This window comes from Biomphalaria glabrata, chromosome 5, assembly GCF_947242115.1.
Source record: "Biomphalaria glabrata chromosome 5, xgBioGlab47.1, whole genome shotgun sequence".
In the NCBI taxonomy this organism is placed as follows: Eukaryota; Metazoa; Mollusca; class Gastropoda; family Planorbidae; genus Biomphalaria; species Biomphalaria glabrata.
Genome location: NC_074715.1, coordinates 1,940,642 through 1,963,038, shown reverse-complemented (window position 1 = coordinate 1,963,038; position 22,397 = coordinate 1,940,642). Strand labels below are relative to the sequence as shown.

Below are 22,397 nucleotides of genomic sequence, written 5' to 3'. Positions count from 1 at the left end.
GACGAAAAAAACAATTGTTCTTTACATAAAAATACCTTTTAACACAAACACACATTTTACGAAACATACATACGGATCATTCTTGTAAAAGACATAAATAAATGAATATTTATAATGTTCTACCATTGAAAGAGGTTTTAAACACGGCCAAAGACAGAAAGGAATGGACAAAGACGGTCGACAAGTCTTGCTTGATGCCCCAACGGTCCAACAGACTAAGGGATAGGTAAAGGTAATACGTAAAAAGCTCCAAAAACGGCTAAGCAAAAATCTCATTCATCGATTTCATCACAGTGCCAAGGATATTAGAATGTATACTTTTGTGCTAGTAAATTAGCCATTAGTAAATACAATAAAGTAATGTGTCTGTTGTTTTACGGTCATGAAATGAGATCCTCAGGGAACGCAGAGTTTTCTGCAGTTAACGGTGCCAGAAGAGTAAGACGCAGACTAGGGATGTGATGGGAGAACACTATTAAAAAATGTTGTAAAATATAAAAAAAATGTTTCTCATTTTCCTTCAAAATTTGAAGATAATTACTTTCTAGCCTTAAACACCAGCAGGAAGACGGGGAAAGGCATCAAGGTGGTTCGAACCCGGGACCTTCGAGACGAAAGAACAAAAATCCAGAGACTTACTTTCATCCTGGCTGAAGACAGAGGAATGCAGAGAGAGGTCGACAGACCATGCGTGGTCACCAAACGGTACACCAAACAGAGTTAGGGACTCTTCAAAGTCCTTGGGGTGAAGATACACTGTCTAACCTCTGAACATTTCATAAGAAAAATATTCAGAAAGCAACAATACAACAAAATTTATGTGCAACACAATGTTAGATGCGTCCCCAAAATGGTTCACTCATGAATCTTCCGTTTTGGTAAGAAATGAATGTAATAATATTTTCTTCACGAAAATACATTAGGTAAAAACAATATACTTTCAACAAACATCAAATCATTTCCTAATAAAAAATACATCAGGTAAAAACAATATACTTTCAACAAACATCAAATCATTTCCTAATACAAAATACATTAGGTAAAAACAATATACTTTCAACAAACATCAAATCATTTCCTAATAGAAAATACATTAGGTAAAAAACAATATACTTTCAACAAACATCAAATCATTTCCTAATACAAAATACATTAGGTAAAAACAATATACTTTCAACAAACATCAAATCATTTCCTAATAGAAAATACATTAGGTAAAAACAATATACTTTCAACAAACATCAAATCATTTCCTAATACAAAATACATTAGGTAAAAACAATATACTTTCAACAAACATCAAATCATTTCCTAATACAAAATACATTAGGTAAAAACAATATACTTTCAACAAACATCAAATCATTTCCTAATAGAAAATACATTAGGTAAAAAACAATATACTTTCAACAAACATCAAATCATTTCCTAATACAAAATACATTAGGTAAAAAACAATATACTTTCAACAAACATCAAATCATTTCCTAATAGAAAATACATTAGGTAAAAACAATATACTTTCAACAAACATCAAATCATTTCCTAATACAAAATACATTAGGTAAAAACAATATACTTTCAACAAACATCAAATCATTTCCTAATAGAAAATACATTAGGTAAAAACAATATACTTTCAACAAACATCAAATCATTTCCTAATACAAAATACATTAGGTAAAAACAATATACTTTCAACAAACATCAAATCATTTCCTAATACAAAATACATTAGGTAAAAACAATATACTTTCAACAAACATCAAATCATTTCCTAATAGAAAATACATTAGGTAAAAACAATATACTTTCAACAAACATCAAATCATTTCCTAATACAAAATACATTAGGTAAAAACAATATACTTTCAACAAACATCAAATCATTTCCTAATACAAAATACAGGTGCCGAGACCCGTCAAGGATAATTTTGAAATCTGGAAGGAGACATGATTACTCAAAATAGTAAAAACACTAAAAGGATATAATTAAATGCTGTTTAATGGCTGATCCTTAAACGATAGTGTTAGTAAATGATCAATCTCTCAATCTTGGACTTTTAAATATCCCTAACTCCTTTGGTCACATGTCTAAAGGTGTTAGGGATCGTGTCTGTTCTAAACGCTGCCTATTAAACCATGATTTGACAAATGTATAGCTTTAGGAATACAATATTCATATATGTTTTTATTTTAATAGAAATTAACTTTCCGGTAATCAGAAAATATACATAACACATTGGTGTTTTTCTTTAAGTTTCAAATAACTGCCTAAACACTAGAAACACATTTAATAAGTTGAATTAAAAACCTAACATCATTTAATACATATAAGATTATATTCATTGTAATACAACAATTCATCTCAGCAGGTTCACTTAAGTCTTAGAAAATATAATTTATATTAAAAGAGTATATGCAAAATAAAAACAAATGTATTAAACTTACAAGCTTTTAAACAGTTTTACTCAATGCAAAAAAAATATCAAGTACAACTTAATGAAACCTTAATATAACTTACATCTGATACTAACTATTTTTAATACCCTGGAAAGATGAGCAAGTCTTAGGTTATTATTAAATTCTAAAGAATTTATGCGTAAAAAATGACACCACATATATTTTCAAGACTTCCAAATCGAATGGAATATTCTTCTTCCCGTATGCAGAGCTGGATTTCAGCGCGTCCCCACCCCGCAGCACTGGACCCCCTTGGTTTCAAACTTATGGGGCCTCTTACAAATGTTATCCCTTTCAGCAGCTTCCTTTTTAATTTTTGATCAGCATAATGACTTCTACAAAGTTTAACGATGGAATCCCATTTCTGTTTGTCGTTCGTCACATCTAGACCGTTTTCTAATTCAGCATCTACGAAATCTTTTTGAACTTTATATACTATGACCGCCCCACACCTGTTTGACGCCCACTCCTCTGCATTTTCTAACTTTTCGGATAGGTAGAATCCATCACCACTTGAAAAATCTTTCTTTTCTTTGCCTTCTCCAAGTTTGATTCCCGAAGTAAGTATAGACTTAACAGCATCATATGTCGTGCCATGAAAATACAGTCTACTATCTTCGTCTTCGTCTTTTATTTTGGTGAGAAATTCAAGTATTAATCTTGTGTTTTCTTGGTTTTTATTGGTACAATTAAACATGTTAATATTTAATGATATAGAATCAGCACCATTTTTTCTTAATATTTCTTGTTTAAACCATTGATCAGTGTTCTCTTTTGAATAGGGAAAGTTGGAAAGCTCAAATAAAATAGAATGAAATATGAATTCATTCACTAAATATCTCTTCGCCCAATACAAAGGTGTTTGTAGGTCAATAACATCTGTAGAAATGTTTTTTGCAATTGCCTCTGACCTGTCCTTTGTAAATCCTAACAGCATCAATTTCTTTGACAACCCAGCAAGTCCAATATCATTAGGATCATATTCTAAATTCTGTTCATTTGCTTCCAAAAATTGTAAAATATAATAGCGATAATCTTGACAGTGTCTCTCATCAGTTTTCAGACTTTCAATCCAATGCTCAAAATCAGTATTGAGGCCTAGATATATAATCAAAATATGTCCATATAAAGGCATTAACTCTTTATCACAATCTGTAAATAAGGAGCGAATTTGAGTTAATTTAATTTTTTTCTGCAGCAGACACATCTTAGCATTTAGTTGCTTTAATGCTTTTAAAGACGGTAGAGTTTTCTCAAGAACGTTCTCTGACCGGTTGAATCTGTCACTGTCAATAAGTTTGTCCAAAACGACCGAAAGGCCATCAACCTCTTTTTTTAAAGCAATAATCCCAATTATCTTTCTTTGAAGACACACTTTATTCTGAAAATGGAAAATGCACTCAAATTATTCATTTATTAAATCTAAAAATTTTATGCATTTCAAAACGCCTTTTGTTAAATGAACAAATGTTTATTCCTTGTGGAAAATATACAATTACCCAAGGTGCTGTAGAACATTAACTTAGTATAATGTTTTCATCCTTAAAACACATGTATAAAGTTAAAAGAACTCAGTCACACACCCTAAGTCATGGTTTAGAATAAGCACTCTTTGAATTGGATTAAAGTATCGAAAAGAAGCTAAAATATTAACAAATATTACACAGTCTGTACATCTAAGCAAAACTATTTAAAATAATGAATCAAAAACAGTCAAACAGAAAAAGATATATTTCTGTAAAAGGTTATGTGTTCCATGGAAACCTACAGAAATTCCTTAAAAACATGTTTTTCACGCAAGACCTTATCGACATATATACAAATGCGATTATTTACGAGTCAATATTTTCTGATATATATATATTTAAATAATGGGAGTGCATTGAGAAAAGCGTGTGAAAAGATTGCACACAGACACACACACACACACACACACACACACACACACACCACACACACACAACACACACAGAAAAGGGGAAAAAAAATCTCCGAAATGTAAACCAGGGTTCTATAGTTTTTTCTTCAACTGTTAGATTGGAAACCATTCAAAGCAACATAATGGCCTAACACTGCTAGGAAACGATGGGGGTAAGTGAAACGATTTTAAAATTATGACTGCCAGTCAATAATGTTCTAGTGCATTGTAGTCAGACGAAATGTAAACTATTATAACAGATATGTTAAATCTATCTATCTGTTTATCTTTCTCTCTCTCTCTCTCTATCTATCTATCTCTCTATCTCTCACTCTCTCACTCTTTCTCTCTCTCTTTCTCTCTCTCTCTCTGTATGTCTGTCTGTCTGTTCTGTCCTGTCCTGTCCTGTCTGTCTGTCTGTCTGTCCGTCCGTCCTTAACCCTAACTCTGTCTATCTATCTATCTATCTATCTATCTATCTATCTATCTATCTATCTATCTATCTATCTATCTATCTATCTATCTATCTATCTATCTATCTAGCTATCTAGCTATATAGCTAGCTATCTAATCTATCTATCTTTCTATTTATCTATCTATCTATCTTCTGTCTATATGTTTATCAATCAATCAATCAATCAATCAATCTATCTATCTATCTATCTATCTAATCAATCTATCTAATCTATCTATCTATCTATCTATCTATCTATCTATCTATCTATCTATCTATCTATATATCTATCTATCTATCTATCTATCTATCTATCTATCTATCTATCTGTCTATCTATCTATCTTTCTGTTTATCTATCTATCTATTTATACTGAAAACATTTCTTATTTGAAATGCGATCCACTAAAAATCTACATCTATTTGGGGTAAAACTGAGCATGTTAATTAGAGATGGTGTCTAGTTTAGTAAATTAAGTGCCTTAATTCACCATACAAATAGCTCATCTCACACAGACATAAGAAGGTTAAAAATACTTCTTATTTACCTTATAATCACACAGAACAGATGTTAAGCTTACCAAAACATTTTGAAAATATTTTTTGTAAAGGGATACCAGTTTTACTGTATTGAGAGTTTCTTTAAGCGCGACTCTTGATTCTTTATGTGATGGAGCAGAATTCATATTCAGAGCTAGCATACAGTCCACATGCGCCTTTTTCCATTGTAGACATTTGTTTATCATCTTCAAGACAAACTTAGAGTTTGTTTTCGCTTAAGTATTTTCTGTATTACCTGTTGGAGTTAAACATTAAGATTTGCATTTAAAAAGCTGACAATTTGAAATAAATCCTTTAATATTTAAATAAACATGTAAATGTTATCAGGCGTCTCCGTGCTGTGTCTTTTGCAGATAAGTTTAAACGGAGGTAACTCTCAAATAATCAATTCACATAACACGAAAGTTCCACAAAGCAGAAAATACTCGACGCGGATGAACGAAGTCGAATAAGGTGTTTAATACATTATGATGGGAACCGTCGAATCCGTCACTACAATCTTTACTCCAGAAACTAAAGCAGACCTCTCTCTCTCTAAATCTGACATGAGTATTGTCTTTACTTTCGTCACACTTCAATTCCTGTTTTTTTTAATAGGCCACTGTAGTTATGCTAAAACTTTACCAATTTGATGAAGGATATAAGTATTCGCGCCAAATTCCTAAATGCGTCTCATTTATATCGAAGACTTTAAAATATTTCTTAAGGTTTTCGTTAATATATATTAAACCTTTTAAAATATGTTTTCTTGCTTGTTTTTTTTTTTTACTGATATTTGTATAAATAATTCTGTATATGAAAGCTGAAATTTTCATACTAAATTCAAAAGAATAATCTGTTTTTTTAAGCATTCTTTTTTTAAAGTCAATTTACATTCTTCAAGCTATAAATTACAGTAAAAAAAGTAAAGTTCCCCTTTCAGATCTATAAGTCATCTGTTTCTTTGACCAACGGTTAAAGAGCAGATCGTGATGTGGCCAGAACAAAGACTTTACTTTTTACAACTAAAGTCAGGTACCCATTAGAATTGAGTATACTCAGGTTCGCCCTAAAAATAATCCCTAAATTCAAAATCCCAGTCTTCACAGAGATTTAAACCTCGGACTCCAGCTTTGGAAGCCGAGTGCTTAACCATAAAACCATAGCCTACCATAAATAAAAAAAAAATAGAAAGCGATATCAAATAGTGAAAGGGCGATATAATAGAACCTGAAGGTTAAATGAATTAATGTCAAGAATGTTGTATTCATAGATCACCGTTGCCAATTAAAATAATGAAAATTATTTGTAAAAGCGTATAAATTTTATTCTGTATTGTCGAAAATTATGCAAAAGGATATTTATCATTAAAAGAATCAATAAGTGAGTATATATCATACTTATAACATAAACTATTGGCATCCACTGGTAGACAATATTATCATAAGAAATTAAAATGCAGTTATTAAAATCTGAAATTATTATTATTTTTTTTGCAATACCTCTATTCAGATCATAACTTCATGGAACCAAGGGAGGGTACGCGGAGGGTGGAACCTGGACACGAATTTCAAAAAACGGATCTAACGATTTTCCTAGAAATTAATATATATATATATCACCGAGGAAAGAATGACTAGAATGTAGTCTGCGAGGAGAAAACTGTAGCTTGACCGTTATCATTTTTTAAACTAATTTATAAAAGAAATACATTTTTATTTGGCGACAGAACCGGAATCTAGAGCCAGCATTAGTTTAGATAGGTCTATCACGTTCATTAAAAAACTATAGTGTTCGGGAAATTCAGAATTTCGTCTTTTATAGTTAAGACTAGTCCAAAATGTGTTTTTTTTTTTGAAAATCCGATTTCATCTTTGCTTTTTAAAATTTCAATAGCTGTACAAAACCTTATTTTGATCTTTTAACCCCTTATGTGTTTAATACAAAAATATCGTATTCAAATACAAACAACCCCTTTTAAATTTTTTACAATTTTAAAGAAAACAGCTTTCTTTTAAATCGCTGCTACACCCCAAAGAAATGCTAAAAATAAAGAAGCCACTATCTTTTTCACTCCATGCTTAAAAGTCAATGATTTTTTAAAAATATATTAACCCTATTTGTAGGATTTCAATTTCATTACATATTTAAAAACGTCAATTTAAAAAAAAAGGGGATGTTATTACTGAAACCAGTACAGGTTTTTAAGTTACACACAACTAATTAAAAAAAAAATTGACATTACCTTTAAATATCTCAATATTTGTGAATGTGAAATATTAATAAAAAAAAAAAGTCAGCTTATAATTAAATTAGCACCCTATGCTTCAGTAATGACAGTTATCCAATACCACAGTACCTTGTCCTGTAATTAGAACATTTATTTAGGAGTAGATTTACACATTTACCATAGTTTCATTTTTAGTTTTTAAATTCTACATTTTTATGTCATTGTTTCATGGTTTTATCATTATAGTTACCTTTTAAATGTAATCTTCACCTATCTCTTAGCTCATTGGTCGTTACCTGCAGATCGAGAGCCGTATGCGTTTATTTGACTCAGGGATGCGGCCCTTTGACTCCTAAGCTGCGGCTTTTATACTAAAACCATTTTGAAACTCAAACAAACAGAAAAGAGACAAAAAAACTTAATTTTAGAAAGCACAAAAGCACTGACAGTCGTTGGCAAACGTGTAAATCATTATTTTTGTTGCGTAACTAAGCCCTTGAACACTTTTCAATCAATTCAAGAAACAAAGCATAGTTACGTGTATACAGTATTTTAAAAAAAATAATTGCTTTACAATTTGGTGAAGCGAGATGCTTGAAATTCTTGAGTGAGTCTTTATCTCCACTAAAAACTCAAAGAGGGAATTTTTGGGATTATTTCTACTAAAATAATCACTGGTGAAGTAGATATATATAAAATGTTGTGACTGAAGCTTTAACAAAGAATCAAATCTATTACAAAAAATAGAGCATCAAGTTTCAAATTGATCCGAGAATAAATGTGGGAGAAAATTAAGGGGACAAAACCCCGACCTTTTTGACCGTATCCGTGAATACTGAATGATTAATTTCCCTTGTTTGTATCAATTAAAACAATTAATAATCTTAATTGGTAATTTATTTAGTGAATAATGTATTGTCTATGTTAATGAATAATCGTGCAAAGTTTTAACATGATTTGAGATTGTATGTTGGAGAAATAACATGTTTATACTTTTTGCCAGACAGACAGAATGAGTTGATATAAGCTTTTTAAAAAAGTTAGGGTTTGAAAGGTTCCGAAGGAATGTAATAAAAAATCAATAAATGTAATCGGACGATTTATTGATTGGATTCTAATTTCATCTAAAAATTAAAGAAAAAGAGTTTACATATTTCGTTAGTCGAGAGTAAGCTTTAAACAATTAATAGAGGTATTTATACGAAGTTTATAGCTGACATTTAAAAAAAAAATCAAGCTAAGTAACACAAACCCAGATTTAAAAACACCGTACATGAATATGAAACAGTTGTTCTCCGAAATGTCCATAAGCGTGTCACGAGATTATAGACCCAAAGTGTAAATAAACACACAACACACAATTCTTATCTAATGTGTTTGTTCGTAACGGACACCGATCATGACTAAGCCTACTGCATTAGGTCATTTTGTCAGTTCGTCTAATCCACATCGTAAACACTATTATTAGTTAGAATTCCGCTAATCAATGACAACATGTGATTTTTTTAAAATTTAAGTTAATCAGTTAGTTGTAATTACTGCTGCCTGGTCGTGAGGTTTGCGCGCTGGACTGTCGTTCAGATTTATCGATGGTCCCGGGTTCAAACCCTGCCCGCTCCCATCCCCCGTCGTCCTGCGGGGGTTTGGACTAGGAAGTAAACTATCTTCAACTCTGAAGGAACATCCGAAACATGTAAAACATTTTACAAACAAAACAAACATATGATTTTTTTTATTAAAGTTAATCAGTTAGTTAAGTTGTAATAAATAAATTGTGTTAAATGTTAAATGAACTAAGCAAAGAGAAGTCAAGAATTGTGTAGAGAATTAGGGCGTTCGCTAACTAACTATAAAACCTTCACGCACTTATGTCTTCCATCCCCTAGTTCACACCTTGCGATTTATAAGGCAGATGATGTAAAGACCATCTGTTTCTTTGGCCCACGGTTAACGAGAGTATCATGTGACCAGCACAACGACTCAGAGGCACCCTAGGATTCTTCATCCGGGACCCCGGCCATCTCACCTGCTTGAGACTTAATCTTCTTTTGTTAAAAAAAAATTCCTTCTTCTCTCACTGGTCCCCAAAAGTGATAGGATATGACATTACACTTATCTGACTAGAATAGCATTAGATTAAAAAATTATATGTAGCGTTTTTTTTTATTACAAATTATAATTACCAAGCTATAAGCATGACAGTTGATCTAAACAAATACAATTACTCAAATTATTTTAAAGAGTACAAATTTAATATTCTTATACTATTTACTAAAATAATTAAAATAATGACATGAATGATTCAAATATATTGGTTTAAATTCAAAGACAAAGGTGAAACAAAATAATTGTGTATATCTTTTTTTAAAAATATCGACAGCTTTTCAAAAAGATTAAGTTTTGTTGTGCTACGTATTATAAATCATGATCTAAAAATCTCTTCAATAATGGAGATTCTCGTACCTAGCGGAAAAACTATAAATAGCAAGCTTTTTGGTGCATTCGGTGTACAAAATAAAGGGAATGGGTTGATGAGCTGTGATAAAAGTATGCACGATGAAACAGGAAGCCATTCAATGTGACACCTGTGGATGAATGGTACCACGCATCATGTCTCCATATGAATACACCTGTCTATTATGCAGTAGTCAACAAAGACGCATTTGGCACTGTGTACCGTGTGGGTTACCTCAGTTTTCATCAAGACTCTTTGACTCCTTTGATGCGGACACTCAGAAAGACACAAAGATAAAGGCACATTCCTCGTTCCATATGCTAGGACAAGTTTGTACAAATGCTTCTTCTTCCCTATCACTATTAGAGCATGGAATGGGTTGCATTGAGCTAGCCAGGAAAACCAGTGACTTAGGGGAGTTTAGGTCATTGGTTAATATGCATGACGTGCGTAGGACGTAATCATCTTCTTTTTTGAAGTAACGTCTGTGTCATTTAAGATAAGAAGATAAGTTATGCTTTCTCTATGCTATGATATAATTTTTATGTACTTTTTAGCATCATAGTATCAAATGTTTCCAGATCTTCCATTTTAAGCACAAAACAAACTCGTAACGGAGGAATCAATTGACTTTCAATCCGCGGCAGTGACACAGCTCTAAACATATTTAAAACAAATGGGAAACTAACTAGCTGTGTTAAACCAGAGTTGATACGGAGATATTTTAGGAGATTAAAGTTTAGTTTAATAATGTTATCAATAAATTAGAATTGGAACTAGATCAATGCTGATCGTAGTTCGTGATTATCATTTACAATTTTTTTTTTAAATGACGTCAACAATTTAAGTTGTTTAGCTACAATAATAGTTCTGATATCACTCAAATATGACATTACACTTATCTGACTAGAACACCATTAGATTAAAAAAAATATATCTAGTGATTTTGTATTACAAATTATAACATGAGTTAAGTTTGACATTTTCTGGCTTATAAAATATATTTGAAACGCAAATGTGTATTATAGAATTATAGGTAGGCTGGCCCTAACACTTGCGGGGCCCTATGCGAAACGGATTGCGCGGGGCCTAATCTTGGTAGGGATAAGGATAAAAAGTGAAAGTTAAGAATTTATTTTAGAATAGAAATTCTTCCTTACATTTTATCAGTGGTGTATCTAAGGGGGGGAGGGAGGGGGGGGGCTGAAAAATCGCTTTTTCAATGATGTCACTGATGCACGAGCACTTTTCATCAACAAACCAATAATACAATCACCAATAGACATATTGAGGAAACAGGCTTCATATGTGCTTAAACCTTGCAACCTCCTCCGAATACTGCTAACTCAGGCCACTTCTATTACGTCATGTGAGATATCATTCTCAAAGCTCAAGTTCATCAAAAACTATCTCAGGAGCACAATGACGCAAGAAAGGCTTATCATGGCTTTAATGTCAGTGAAGTCACAAATACTAGAAAGTATCGATGTAGATGCTGTTATAGATTTCTTTGCTGCACATAATGCACGACGTGAAGCGATATCAATTAAGATTTGTCACTTGTGCATTAATTAACTAATAAACAACGGTATTATTCTTTAAAAGAGTCTTAATGATTATTTTTCGTTAAGTTTACTGATATACTGAACCAATTTGATTTGGGGCTTATATATTTTTGCGTACATTATCTCATGTCATATGTCGAATGTCAAAATCCAAAGAGGTCACCCCCCCGGGCCCCCAAATTCCTAGTTACGCACCTGCATTTTATTCATTCTTTACGAAGTGTATCATTACGATCAAGTTAACTTTACGAGCCTTGTGTGTAGTGAAGTCATACAGTATATCATCCAAATTCTACATAGATCATGCTCAAAATCAATAGCAAATATTGCCAAAAAGGTCAATCTATCTTCCTAAAGTGTTGATATAAATGACATCCCAATAAGACTAATTTGTCTATTTTTCAGGAGATTTGTATGAATTGAGGAGATTTCCATGAGCCCTTGGAAAATCAGGACTCGGGGGGGGGGGACCCTATAATATGTTATAATGATTCAATTTCATAATATACATCTAAAATTAGCTCAGGGCCTATGAAAGTGCGAGGCCCACTGCGGCTGCATAGGTTCCAGTGGCCTAAGACCGGCCCTGATTATAGGCCAGTGCGTTAATTTAAAAAAAAAAACACTAAGAAGTTCGGCGCATTGGGCGGCAAGCTGCTTCCACAAAAATATGTCACTGGCAAAGTCACAAGCATCTTCCAAGCTGCTTCCACAAAAATATGTCACTGGCAAAGTCACAAGCATCTTCCAAGCTGCTTCCACAAAAATATGTCACTGGCAAAGTCACAAGCATCTTCCAAGCTGCTTCCACAAAAATATGTCACTGGCAAAGTCACAAGCATCTTCCAAGCTGCTTCCACAAAAATATGTCACTGGCAAAGTCACAAGCATCTTCCAAGCTGCTTCCACAAAAATATGTCACTGGCAAAGTCACAAGCATCTTCCAAGCTGCTTCCACAAAAATATGTCACTGGCAAAGTCACAAGCATCTTCCAAGCTGCTTCCACAAAAATATGTCACTGGCAAAGTCACAAGCATCTTCCAAGCTGCTTCCACAAAAATATGTCACTGGCAAAGTCACAAGCATCTTCCAAGCTGCTTCCACAAAAATATGTCACTGGCAAAGTCACAAGCATCTTCCAAGCTGCTTCCACAAAAATATGTCACTGGCAAAGTCACAAGCATCTTCCAAGCTGCTTCCACAAAAATATGTCACTGGCAAAGTCACAAGCATCTTCCAAGCTGCTTCCACAAAAATATGTCACTGGCAAAGTCACAAGCATCTTCCAAGCTGCTTCCACAAAAATATGGATGGCTGCCTGGTCGTGCGGTTTGCACGCTGGACTGTCGTTCAGATTTATCGATGGTCCCGGGTTCAAACCCTGCCCGCTCCCATCCCCCGTCGTCCTGCGGGAGGTTTGGACTAGGAAGTAATTATCTTCAACTCTGAAGGAACATCCGAAACATGTAAAACAAACAAAAACAAACAAATGTAAATAAAGAATTGAATTATCTTGTAAATTTGTATTTTCCTTTTTAATGAAATAATTTTATAATAATAAAATCTGCATGTAATTTTACTACTTTAAAATATTGTTAAATGAAAATAACCTCTTTCAAATAAACAGGCTAAAAATATTGAGTACCAACATATAAAAATACAGTAGACATACATTTAGGAAACCCTGCTGGACCAAATTTAAAACAAACGACATTTAGTCCACGAAGCCTTAAATTGTCTTTTTCGTTTATTTGTTGCTGATGAAGGCCTCGTGGCCCAAATGTGTTTTTACTTTGGTCCATCAGGGTTTCCTAATTTTATATCTTTTGTATTTACTATACAGTTTTTAAATTCCTCAGCAGTTATTTTCAGATTATCGATGTTCCAGAATATATTCTTCAAAACAAATACATCATAACTGTTGACATATTAAAAAGAAAAATTTCGATGATATACAATTGTTTAGATAAAAAAAAATTATGTAAATCTGTAATAAATAAATACATAATATTATGAGAAGACAACATTTAAAAGTAACAGCGTACATTTCATCTCTTTAAAATCAGGGCGAAGATATAATAAAAAGACCACATTTAAAAGTAACAGCTTACATTTCATCTCTTTAAAATCAGGGCGAAGATATAATAAAAAGACCACATTTACAAGTAACAGCGTACTTTTCATCTCTTTAAAATCAGGGCGAAAACATAAATATTGTAATAGGCTAATGATATGTACAAATAGCATTGTACTAATGACTGTGGACACATTGCCTTGTAATGGTTTCAAACTTGTCAAGATATTGACTATATTCTTAGACAATAAAACTGAATATAAAACATTTTAAAAATATAATTAGGGCCTAAACATATTATATGGCCTCAACGAATAATAATAAAATATTCTCATCATATTTCATTGGTCCACAATAGTGCATATATATATTACATGGACGAAGTATACATATATACTTTATATTTTACAACAATACATATAAACTTTGGTCTAGACGTTCCCAATAATTATAGAAGGCCTGAACTCTGAGCTACGATGTCGCAGCTGTGTGCAGTTTAGACCTATAGCTCGTGGCCACGTCACAAGTCATGACTTCGGACCGGTGACGTGGTTAAGAGCCATTGGTCTAAACTGCCCACATTTAACGATGTCACAGGTCAGTGTTCAGGCCTTCTATAATGGTTTGTTTCGGAAGGTAGGATAGATACAATCATTAGAAGCAAAAATGTAAAACAAATAAAAAAACAACCTTTTTCAAAACAAAGCTTTTTTAAAGGAAAAAAGCTGCTTCTGTCATTTATCTGAAAATGTCAGGGTTTAGCTTCCTTTTATTGCCATATAAAACAAAATTAATTAATTAGTACTAATGGATTAAATAATTTGTTTGTTTTTAATTGATTCTTGTATTGTCGTCGACTATGAATAGTTATGCATGATTTCAACTTGATTCCAGGATGCAAAAAAACGTGTCGAAACGTAAAAAGGAGATTAAATTCATAAGTACATCCACATCTCTCAATAAATAGCAGCTATTCCTCTTATTTCGATATCAAACAAAATTATTAATAACCAACAATTAATTAATTAGATTCATCTTTCATTCTTGTTTTTGTCAGGTACAATGAATTATTGTGAAACGTGTTAACGTGATCTAAATATGACGTAAGGACGTAATCATCTTCTTTTTTTTTAAAGTAACGTCTGTATCATATAAGATAAGATGTGAAAAATATATATTCACTTTTTACCAGACAAACAGAATGACATTCAGTCAGACATACATAGTGAGCTAATATAAGCTTTGTAAAAAAAGGGAACATGAATTAGTTAACAACAACCAAAAATATTTCTCTCTCTTTTTAAATATATAGGTCCTAAAAGACTCTTTGCGATTAGGGTAAACTTTTCAGTACAATAAAAATATTCGTATGAACTTCTGTAGAGATTTTTTAATGTTTACCTGCAGTTGTTGCATATTGTCAATTTTTCACGGTAAAATAAAACAATCTTAAGGACTCAAAATTGAGCTTAACAATTATCAGCTATATAAAAACAAATTGAGCTACAGCCAAAGGAGATTTAAAACATTGTTTTTTCTGTGCCAAAAAGGGAGAAAAAAAACAAATATCGTAAAAAAATCAACAACAACATATTGTTATAAATCTATCATGCACACCGCCATCCAAGCTAGTGAAGGCGGTGCGCACTATAAGAGATATGACTGGTAAGGATGTCGACATTAGGAAAGAGGAGAACGATTTCCGCGCAAGTCAGAGCTGATATGAAGATGCTGTGCTCAAGACAGATGCTGTTCTACATGTATTAATGTCGTCATCTATATCTCGTTGAGTTGCCTCGCTTAAGTTATTACAATATTATTTCCATTTTTTCTATCGACTAGATGCACGAAAAGCTAGCTATATATAGATATTCCACAATTAATGAAAATATGTGTCTAGGTGATAAAGATTTATATATAGATATTTATAGATTCAGGACCAAAGATGAACTATAAAAAACGGATTTTAGTTTTGTTCTTTTTCAAACAATTACATTCTAATAAAAAATCACACAGCAAATATTCTCCAAACTACCAAATTTCACAGCATAATCTTCATCTCTGATACAAATATGTATCTCAGTTTGACCGAAGCCCTCAACCCTTTCTTGACCATCAGCAACTGCCTTTGGGTTTAAACACATATAGCCTTTTACAAATGAGACGCCTTTTAGCAGCATTTGTTTGACTTTGAGGTCATCATACCGAGCACGACAAAGGCTGATGATTCGTTGCCACTTTTCTTCATCCTGAGTCAGATCGAGTCCATTTTCCTTGCTGGCATCCAACAAATCTTTTTTAACTTTGAACACCAGCATAGCACTGTGTTTCCCTCTTGCTGCGTCACTCCATTTCTTGGCATCTCCAAGTGTCTCAGACACATAGAATCCATCACCGCTGGAGAAATCTTGACCAGTTTTGCCGGATCCTAGCGTTATTCCTGATGTAAGTATTGACTTAGCATCAGCATGTGTTGTACCATGATATAACAGTACACTTTCTCTATCCTCTTCTTGTACTTTCTTTAAATAATCTTCCACAAATACAGAATTTTCAGTGATGCAGTTACGCATTCTAACTAGGAATGATGGAATGTCCTCATTGGGCTCTTCTCTGTTGCCTGTTGGAATTTCTTCTTGAAACCATTCATCCTTTTTATCCCTTGAATATGGATATCTTGTAGCATTGTATAACAGTGGGTGGTGCAGAAATACATTATTCAAATATCTTTCTGCCCAATAAGAAGGCGTCTGAAGGTCTATCAGCTCAGATGGGATGTTTTTTGTAATAACATCAGCGCGTTTTTGTATAAACCCTAGGCTGACTAAATTCTTACACAATCCTTCAGCGCCCTTATCATTGGGATCGTATTCAAGATCCTTTTCTCTTTCTTCCAGAAACCTAACTATGTAATATAAATCATCATGATGTGCTCTTTTTTTGTCATCAAGCTTGTCCAGAAAATGTTGATAGTCATCATTCAAGCCTAAAAGTGCGCATAAAATATTTGCATCCGATGTCATAAAATCATCTTTATAATCTGCAAATGTTGAGTGTAGTTCATTCAACTTGAGTTGTTTATTTACAGCACAGATTTTTGCTTTTTGTTCCTTGAGATCCTCTAAACTTGGAAGGTTAAGTCCATCCAGCAGCAATCCTGCTGTGCTGAATGTATAATATTCAATTATTTTATCGACCACTGCTAAAAAGCCATCAATTCCACTTTTTAATTCCAATAGTCTTTTGGTTTTCCTTGATAAGTCTGATTTGCTCTGAAAAGGAAGAAATTAAGTAGAAATTCAAAGAAAAAGAGATAATGGAAAATAAAGAATATGAAACTGACTACTCTCAATTAAAGACATTTTTTATAACATTAAGAGCAACCAACATTTGAGTAAGAGACTTTGTATCATAATCTCCCAAAACAATTAGATCAATTAGATACTCATTATAAGACATCAGGCCAGGTTCACATCTAATTTAACATTCACTTTCACATGTCCCTTGGTCTGCTGGACCGTTGGGGCACCACACACGTTCTGTCAACCTTCTTTCTCCATTCTTCTCTGTCATTTGCCTTTGATAGAATTTCATTCTAATATTGTTTCTGAAAATATTGAAACCTGCCTTTTTACCTGCCTGGGTGGACCTCTCCGGGGCCGACTTTGAGTTTGTGTTTTTACACAAACTGTCTTTTTAATCTATTTTATGTTCTGTAAAATTACTTAACCCTTTCCCTCCTAACTGACGATACCAGCGTTGATTCCACTAGAATGTGGTAAATAATTACAGAAAGAGTTAACCCGTTTTATTACCTGAACATCTTGTGTATAGGGCTTTGGAAAGGGCAAATAATGCGAAGGAATAAGAAGGTCTAGAAACCTGTTTGATAGGTGAATATTAGTGTAGAAATGATTTTTCTTCGTTTTGAGATCTCAGCGAGGCTGCCAAATTAAAGTGACTCGGGTAAACGTCCGTTCTAAGCTGGTCTTAGAATCCATGTGTGTTTAACCAGTTTGATTAGATCAATGGGAATTAGGCTACTTGTAGAATCTGTGTGTCCAAAATCTATTAACATGGATCTTGTTTCATGATGCACTGTTAATTAATGCGATTAAATGACACTGTTTCATTATAATAGTAATATATTAACCAATGCATTATTTTTATACATATTCATCAAATATTTTCACAGGCGAAAATGCTGTCTTTACAGAAACCGAAATTGTCATGTCATGCTTTCATGGTAGTTTGTATAATATAGATGCTTGCAAAGGTTTCCCAAAGAGGAACAAGTCATCGTTTATGAGGACTAATCTAGTTTACGAAGATGACATTGACTGTAGGATTTATTTACTTTTTCAATAAAAAAAAATTGCCACCTTAAAAGGTTACCTTTTTTATTTATTACGTGTATTGTTAGATACAAAAAAACAATTGTGCAAAGTTCCAATTTGATCATAAAATGGGAAGTGGGAGAAATCACGTGTACAAAATTGTAACAGATAGAAAGAGAATATATACTTTAAAAAAAACACATAAAAAAGGTTTACCATAGACTCTCCGTGGGCTTGGAAATATTTTGTCAAAACATTTCTTAGTCTCTCCGTGTAAGATTCTGCTATTTCCAATGTTAGCAAAGCTTCTTCAATGATAGATGGTCTGATTATTGTCTGAATAGAGGCAATTCGTTTTACTTTGATAAAAGGAAAGTCATAGTGAAAAATAATATCGAGACGTAGAACACGATCCTGAGGATGTATATTTAAAGGTTGGTCAGTTATGTTCTGGATCGTTTTGCAGTATGTTTTCAAAATGGGTGTCACTTGTTTCAAGTATGGGTCAGCAGCGCCTTGGACACAGACAGCCATTCAGAAGATTGCCTTTAAGTAAAAAAAAGGTTTTAATTTATAATTAATGAATGGATTTACCAAAAATCGTTACAAGATTAAAGAGAAGCAACTAAGGTTATTGGAGATGAGATTATTTTAAATTATATTACAACTATTAATCCAGAAAAATATGTTAAAATCAATGGGAAAATTTAAAAAAAATTGTTTTGTCTTTTTTTTTTTAATAAACGTGACTATTATATATTTCTTGTTACATTAGCTGTAAAGTTGACTTCATGAGATTCATGATAAAATTTTAATTTTAAATATTTAATTCAATTTACACATTAGCAGATAATGGGCAGAAAATTAAATTTTAGAATTCAATCCGTTATTGAAATATTTAACATCAATAGTTGTTTTTTTTTAAATGCATTTTGTCCAAAGCTGAAAAATTGTATTAATTGATCACATTACAGTAAACGTAGCAATGTGTACAGCACACTAGGACATCATAGTCCTCATGAAAGTACAATTAATTATAATAAATGTTATTATGTAAATGATAGAGGCACTGTGGCTGATCGGTAAAATGATTGGTTTCGAACCGGAGTTCGGGTTCTAATCCTGGTGAATACTGGGATTTTTAATTTTGGAATCCTCTAATGGGTACCTGACATTATTTGTAGAAAAGTAAAGGCGGTTGGTCGTTGTGCTGGCCACATGACACCCTCGTCAACCGTGTGTCTCATAAACAGATGACCTTTACATCTACTGCTCTATAGATTGCAAGGTCTGGAAGAGGAACTAATTTACTTTATTTAACCAAACATATTACACATAATCATTTTTATTACAATAAAATAAGAGGCAGATTGTAATACAATGATCCAGTTACTGGGCTAAACAATATTGGCATCATTGTCGATTCCCAGATTAAGGATGAGTGCAGTGTTTCACAAGACTAAGCTAACCCAGTGGCAATCTACTCGATCTATGATTTGAGTAAATTTTACAAAGTCTATTTATTTTTATTATTTTTGTGTGTGTTGTGTTATGTTGTTTTAACACTGCACTCATCCTTAATCTTGGAATCGACAATGATGCCAATATTGTTTAGCCCAGTAATTGGATCATTATATTACAATCTGCCTCTTATATATTGTAATAAAAATGTTTGTCATTAAAAATTACGGTCCAAGGATAATAAACAAGATTTCATTTAAGAAAAAAATGCGCTATAGTGCAATAAGCTAAATTTATTCCTTTTTAAAAATCTTTACGTAAATAATAATAATAATAATAATAATAATAATAATAGGAGAGTCTGGTAACCTAATAGATTATTTTCTTTTCGGTTTTTTAGAGTGAGAAAAAGTAACTAGACCTGCTATGCGTGGATACTTACAAATATATATTTTAGTAACGAAATAAATGTTAAACTTTGGTGTTCCTGTATAGGTGTACACATTACAGAATGGATTTATGGTAGTCTATAAGACTAGAGTTGGCTATGAAAAGCTCGTGACCTAAACGACATTAACTAACTTATGGCTTTTATAGCTTTTATATAGCACAACTTTCATGCTTATAGCATGCTCAGAGCGCTACGGACCAATCTCATTTCAGGACCAATGTCGGGGGGGGGGGAATATCTTGGAGAAGGTTTTCCATGCTGCCTTTAGTCGCTCAGTAAACACAACTTTGCTCGAGCACCCTTCATAGGTAGCCAAAACAAGGTAAGTTCAGGGTATTTAGCTTCTTGACCACTAGGTAAATCACACATATTGTATACTTAGAATTATAAGATACTGATGTTGAAAGCCCAAACACTTACATTTGTGGAATTACAGAAAGCAACAAACAGTAGAACTCGTTTTCTTTGTTACTAAATTTGAAAAGCCTTTTTCAAACCAACAAGATTGTAGTTTAAATTTTAAGTTACAATAAATAGAAACTATAAGATTATTGGATATAGCCAAATACATTATTTATCTGACTGATACACATGATTAAATAGTAATCGTTACATTAGCGAAATTTCAAAATTCACATTTCCTTTGAATTAAATTATTATTAATTCTGATTTATTTTAAATTTATAGTTATTTAGTATCCAATCTTAAGAAATAACATTTTCAACCAAAATATAAATTTTCTGTAAAAATTAAAAAGACAAATACAATTGATAGGAAGGTGAAAATTGTAATTTTAAGGAATTGGACTATGGTCCATGAATACTATTGAGATGGTAGAACGGATTAAAAGAACGATTTTGGAGTGTAAATAATTAGTTTATAAACTATACCATTATGTTTAACTCTTTCTCTTCATACTGTTTACCACATTCTAGTGGAATCAATGTTGGTATTGTCAGTTAGGAGAGAAAGAGTTAATATAATTGCATGCGATAATAAATCCATAGGCCCTACAAAGATATTATTAATTTTTTATTACTAATTTTTTTTTTACAATTCTTTTTCATTCAACTCATTAAATTATAAAATATACCTAAAACTGAATTCTTTAACGTAAATTTTTAGAAAATTCAAAGACGTAATCCTAAATAAGACTAAGACTAAGACTAAGACTAAGACTAAGACTAAGACTGCTTTATTGATTCTTACTGAAATTTGTTGTGATTACAAGGACTCGTTTCTCATATAAAGACAACACAACAGAAACATACACATAACGTTTCCCTTCAAAGGTAAACTCTAGATTCTATATAGATCCATAGACTATTTATATCTAAATTGTACTTATTTTCTATACAAATTTGATTTAAATATATATTTTTTAATAGCTTGCACATATAGGCCTATCCTATAAGTCAAAATCAAATAGAACATAGTTACCACGTTTTGTTTTAGATGTTGGTGTAGATTGATGTCCCTGCAGGGCAGGTGACACTGTTAGTAAATAGTCAAGTGAATTCCAAACAATGTTCCTCTACTGTGTAGGCTTATTCAAATTGTATTAACCTAAAATCTACACCTATTCCTTTTTATTGGCTTGAGTTTTCTTGTTTTTTTTTCGTTGTACCAAATATGATTAAATACGTATCACTAAATTAGATACATACGCAAGAGTTTTATTTAAACTTAGGGGAAGCCTAACTAGAATGGCGGAATAATGATTGACTGGTGACGAGATGTCACTGATATAAAATGTGTCAAGAGAGCGCAGCTGGTGTCATATCTATGTCTGTGTTTTGTTGTGTATTTTTCAGATGATCATAGATGGCCGTGTTGTTACAGCATGTGATACAATTAGTTGAGAAAATAATTGGACACTATAACATTTCATGTTTCTAGTTTCCGGTAGCTACAATATCGTAAATTATTAAGTGGAGGCCCTGCGCAGATTATTTTTAACATTTTTTATAATAAAACGATATACATAAACAAAGAAAGTTTGTGTGGAAACACAAACTTCAAATCGGCCTCCGAAGTGGTCCACCCACGCAGGTAAAAAGGTAGGCTTCAATATTTTCAGAAGGAACATGAGAATGTAATTTTTATCAAAGACAAATGACAGATAAGAATAGAGAGAGAAAGTTGACAGATCGTGTGTGGTGCCACAGCGGTCCTGCAGACCAAAGGATAGGTGAAAGTGAATGTGAAGTTAGATGTAAAAATGGCCTAACTTATGTCTTATAATGAAGATTTAATCGATCTACTTGTTTTATAAAGGGGCAATCTCTTATTCATATCCTCAAAAGTAAAAAAAACATTTCCGTATTAAAATAAATATAAACAAATTCATTCCTTTTTTAATCTTCTATAGTTACAGCCAATGGTTAACGAGGGTGTCATGTTGCCAGCACAACGACCAACCGCATTTACTTTTCCACAAATAATGTCA

General features: G+C 32.5%; 2 protein-coding genes across 8 annotated transcripts; both read right to left on the bottom strand.

The window, feature by feature from the left end:
* Positions 1–1,708: 1,708 nt before the first annotated feature.
* Positions 1,709–9,013, bottom strand: LOC129926527 (uncharacterized). Of its 7 annotated transcripts, none has more exons than XM_056031242.1 (4): positions 8,878–8,896; positions 7,620–7,739; positions 5,383–5,630; positions 1,709–3,844 (listed from the first exon to the last, which is right to left on the bottom strand). In XM_056031242.1, exons 3-4 carry the CDS (start codon positions 5,578–5,580, stop codon positions 2,597–2,599), a joined length of 1,446 nt encoding a protein of 481 aa, XP_055887217.1. In that variant the 5' UTR covers positions 5,581–5,630; positions 7,620–7,739; positions 8,878–8,896; the 3' UTR covers positions 1,709–2,596. The 7 variants fall into 7 exon arrangements, with proteins under 7 accessions (XP_055887217.1, XP_055887216.1, XP_055887220.1 ...); XM_056031241.1 differs by lacking the exon at positions 8,878–8,896 and adding an exon at positions 7,855–8,053; XM_056031245.1 differs by lacking the exon at positions 7,620–7,739 and having other exon boundaries at positions 8,878–9,013.
* Positions 9,014–15,122: 6,109 nt separating this feature from the next.
* On the bottom strand, positions 15,123–21,629 carry LOC106059974 (uncharacterized). The gene is made up of 3 exons (XM_013217695.2): positions 21,389–21,629; positions 18,253–18,582; positions 15,123–16,971 (listed from the first exon to the last, which is right to left on the bottom strand). Exons 2-3 carry the CDS (start codon positions 18,568–18,570, stop codon positions 15,697–15,699), a joined length of 1,593 nt encoding a protein of 530 aa, XP_013073149.2. The 5' UTR covers positions 18,571–18,582; positions 21,389–21,629; the 3' UTR covers positions 15,123–15,696.
* Positions 21,630–22,397: the final 768 nt, after the last annotated feature.